This window comes from Austrofundulus limnaeus, unplaced genomic scaffold, assembly GCF_001266775.1.
Source record: "Austrofundulus limnaeus strain Quisiro unplaced genomic scaffold, Austrofundulus_limnaeus-1.0 Scaffold538, whole genome shotgun sequence".
Lineage (NCBI taxonomy): Eukaryota > Metazoa > Chordata > Actinopteri > Cyprinodontiformes > Rivulidae > Austrofundulus > Austrofundulus limnaeus.
The window spans coordinates 27,260-31,659 of record NW_013952940.1 but is presented as its reverse complement, the minus strand read 5'-3'; the positions used below and the strand labels follow the sequence as shown (position 1 = coordinate 31,659).

At 40.9% G+C, this 4,400-nt stretch overlaps 1 protein-coding gene across 1 annotated transcript in view; it reads right to left on the bottom strand.

Annotated features, from left to right (window-relative positions):
- ccdc15 (coiled-coil domain containing 15) overlaps nt 1–4,400 on the bottom strand; it is a gene marked incomplete in the record, with an annotated part of 9,753 nt that overhangs the window by 3,163 nt on the left and 2,190 nt on the right. Inside the window, 5 exon segments of the mRNA XM_014026265.1 lie at nt 358–461; nt 537–644; nt 3,008–3,124; nt 3,226–3,342; nt 3,818–3,931. Of these exon segments, the coding sequence (XP_013881719.1) occupies nt 358–461; nt 537–644; nt 3,008–3,124; nt 3,226–3,342; nt 3,818–3,931 (560 nt within the window).

Here is a 4,400-nt window from a genome sequence, read left to right as displayed (position 1 = left end):
AGAGTCAAACCATTACAAACTCATACAAGGAGATAAAACAGACGTTTTACATGGTGAAATGTGACTGATGGAAACTTAGGAGCTTAATCCCACACCAGTTTGACCATGTATAATGTCAGGTGACCAGTCTGACTTTTTGTTTTTCACATTGGACTCCACCAGAAGAAATCCCATCATACTGCTGCTTAAATGTTCACTATGTCAGAACTTATTCAGTAAATGTGTTTCATCTCTGCTTTTGTGCATTAACTCTTACAGGATGGGGAAACTGGTCTTGGTGGAGGTTTGCACTCTCCCAGTGCTTCTAGTGTTTTAAATGGAATGAATAAACAGATGAGTGAAGAGAGACTTCCTCACCTGGCCGTTCTCTTCAGGTGTTTCCTGAGTTGTTTGTTTTGCTTCGCCTGCTCTCGCTCCCTGTTCATGGCCTGACGGCGCCGCAGCAGGAACTGAGACTGAYGCTGCGGAGACACGACGAGTCACCTGTAACTGTTCACTCAGACAGGAGTCCAACGACTGCAGACTAAGACTTCTACCTGCTTTTTCTCTTTTTCATGGTTGGTCAGAGGCCAGAGAAACTGTGGGGCTCTGGAACCAGCATCAGGAGGGGAGGTTTCTGGATCCCACAGTGCCTGCCCTCCCACCTGAAATACAATCAGAAAAACTCTTAGAAAGTCTAAATGGTTAAAGATTTACTTATTTTTCATAACCTAATCAATCATTTAAAACTCTTACAGTCTTTGTAACACAAATACTAAACACTGATTGACCTACTGAGACTGAACTAATAACCCTCCAGTGTGAACCACTTGGCTGTAGGCATGTACTGAGATGTTTAAAACACTCATTTATAAACAATAAACGTAACAATCACACATCCTAAACATGTTTTGCTAAATAAAGTCAGGATTYAAAAACACGTATTTTGAATTATTTACTGACAAACATAAAAAGGGCTTCGTTTTAGACTAACCCCCAATTTACACTACATGCGTTACGTTTCCGCTCCGGTCCGACCTCCGCAGCAAATACACACCCATTATAATCAATGAGAGTGTTTACACTGGCTGCGCACGGCTGCGGTGAGCGGACGGCGATCCATCAAAATCCTATTTTTGACGGATGCCGGAGCAGCGCCGGAGTCAATTTTTAAAGATTACGTCACACCAACAGGAAAAGAAACGAGCACAACATCCGTATTTTCAAAATAAGACACTATTAGGCTGGATAATTTGTCGGAATAATGTCAAAATTGCAGCTATATTATACAGATATATTTCTACACAAATGCTGTCAGAATGTATTGTTCTGTTTAGGAAGCAGATGGAAACATGTAGCATGAAGCATATGTGTGGACACAAGATACACATGGATTTTATTTTGAAATCCATGTGTATCGTGTGTCCACACATATGCTTCATGCTACATGTTTCCATCTGCTTCCCAAACAGAACAATACATTCTGACAGCATTTGTGTAGAAATATATCTGTATGTGTGTGTGTGGACACACGATACACATGGATTTTATTTTGAAATCAGAAGTTTCAGAAAGCCGACAGCGAGACAGTTTCAACATAGATACCAGAAGCCTTTATATCGTTGTTTTCAGCTGKGTTTGGAGTTCGTCTTTCACAGAATTAATTATTTTTTGCTGTGACTTTCACACTTAACACTGAATTTATCGCGCGATCTGCTTCCTGCACGTCTGTCGGACCGGAGCGGAGCGGAGGTAGTGTAAACTGGACTTGAAACACACAGCTGCGACCTGCGCAGCGGAGATGGAACGCAAAATCTTGTCACGAAAAGGTAAAGAAACAAATGTTGGGGGAGAAGCCTGCTACTAGTTTATGTTGTCGGCGGCTGTGGTGGAGTGGTTAGGGGAGTCGTCCTGGAACCGGAAGGTCGCCGGTTTGATACCCGGTCCAGCCGTCTCAGTTCAAGTTCAGTTTATTTATATAGCTCCAAGTCACAACATACGTTGTCTCAGGACACTGTAGATAAAAAGAACAATGTAAAGAAGAAAGCAGCAGATTGTGTTGAATCACTTCATCACAGTCTCCCATCCTGAGCAAACGGTGGAGAGGAAAAACTCCCTGCTAATCAGGAAGTAACCTCCAGCAGAACCAGGCTCAGGACAGGAGACCATCTGCCTCGACCGGCTGGTTGGAGGACAGTTGTGGTGTCCTTGGGCAAGACACTTCACCTGCCTTGCCTTGCCTACTGGTGATGGTCAGAGGCGGTGCYATGTCAGTGTGCCCCAGGGCAGCTGTGGCTACAATGTAGCTTAGCATTTAGGAAATTCAACTACTGTTTGATCCTTTTGGGGTCATTATTTAAATTAAAACAAAGTYCCACTGTTTTCAGCTGTTACAGTTGTTAGATATTTAAAACCTTTAAACTTAAGGAAATAAAGCGCCACAGACAAAGTATTAAAAGATGAAATGTCACATGTTTGGTCTTTCATGCATCATTCTTGAAGCAAATTATAATMCTCTTATAAAAAGTTTGTTTTTCTCATCTAAAAGCTTCAGCTACAATTTATTGACAATAAAAAGGGAACCTGCAGCATTGGATATGATTCTTAAAGTAGGATAATCAGCAGCCATTTCAAATTAAAAAATGCAACATTATTTAGTGATAAAGTTTGGTGATAAAGGATCTAAAATAAAGGAAGTCAGGTCTTTATAAACCTGCAAGTGAGRATGTGTTGGGAAGTGACTCATGTGTGTGAAGGAAACATTTTGTGTTTTAAATGTTTTAATTCCTACATGTGTGAGATCTTAAATATGATTTAGTGAAGTGAAACATAGTGTGGGAAGTTATGTCACACAAAACATTTAGCGATGAAAGGTTTACAGATCAGGTAAGCTTCTAAAGAAAGCTGCATCTTAACTCGTTGATTTTATTTGATAAATATCACGTCACAAAAAAGAGATTCTAAACTTAAGATCTGCAAGTATGCATGATTGAGTTAAAGTCCCGTTGCATGCTGGGGATTCAGTCACCTTCTGCTGAACAAGCGGACACTCATGGTGACCAGAGAAGAAAGGAACGTCAGTTTTTTCCTGTTCTTCCTCTTCCAGAACATCTTCTCCTGGCCTCAGCATGTGAAAATTATGTCTCTGTTGAGGAGAGGGGGAAAGGTTTTCAAATACAGGAAATAAATAAAAGAAAAAAATGTGTCTGGTAAAAGAGGAACTAAGAGACTGAAACAAACGCTCACATGTCTGGTAGGAGAGACTTTCCATCTGCCTCCAGGAAGATCTGACGAAGTGTCGTCCTGCTGGATCAGCCGACAGGCGGCCAGTCTGAGTCGTACCTGTCTCATCGCTTCTCCCGACTGGAAAAAAACATGGAAATAAATCATATTTCRCATTAATCACAGTCATACTATTCCATGAGGAAGCAATGTTAGCATTCTGAAAACACCACATTGTTTTGTAGTGGATGAGACCACTATCAGAGGAGATACCCTTCTGAATGTTACAAAGACACAAGAACTGTTCAAGATTGAAGATTAAATCTTCAGTAGAACTACATGAAGTAAAGCTGCTAATAGGGCTGAAAAAATAATGGAWTTCTGCAGGTAGAAGTTAAACTCATCAGTGCCCTCTACTGGATGATCTGACACATTACATCATTTACTCAACAACAAAAATCTAAACCTAAACTAACCTGACAGGAAAAAAAACTTGTTTGATTTATCTCCCTGAAAGTTATTTTTTATTCCCGGGTTTAAATCCATAAATCACTGCGGTGCTCGACAGGTTTATTACTTTGAATGTTTTTTTTATCATCTTTCTTCTTCGTCTCACCTCTGGAGAGCTGCTCCTCTGAGCTGCAGCAGATTCTCCAGAAATCCAGCTGTCACCGACGGACACCTGGTGGGTCAGGACGCGATCGTGTGAGATTTTCCTGTCAGGTGTCGTCTGAGGAAAAACAAAAACACACCRATTTACGATGAAGACTGAGGTGTCAGCAGCATGACGAACGTCATAACAGCACCTGTTTCTAATTAATGAAACTAAAGATTTTGCTCATTAGAGGTGGACATAAAAGACGTTTTTATTTTTGTTAAAAATGTACAAATCTTTGTCAAYTTTGGTGTTAGCTTAGCCTGTTAGCTTTAGCATTAACCCCGACGCTATCACCATATATATGTATTAGCTTAGCGCTACACATTCTCCTCTCTTCACTGAGGTCCTCCATCCACATGACAGAGAGGAGAACACAAAAATAACTCGGCCTGGAACTGAAAATATGGAAGGAGGACCTCAGTTTAGCTTGTTTGTTTGTTGCGTTAGCACCAAGCTAATACATATAAGGCAATATAGCATCAACGCTAACAGGCTAAGCTGAGGTTGTTCTTCCATGAAGCAGCTCTGTTGTCCTCCATCC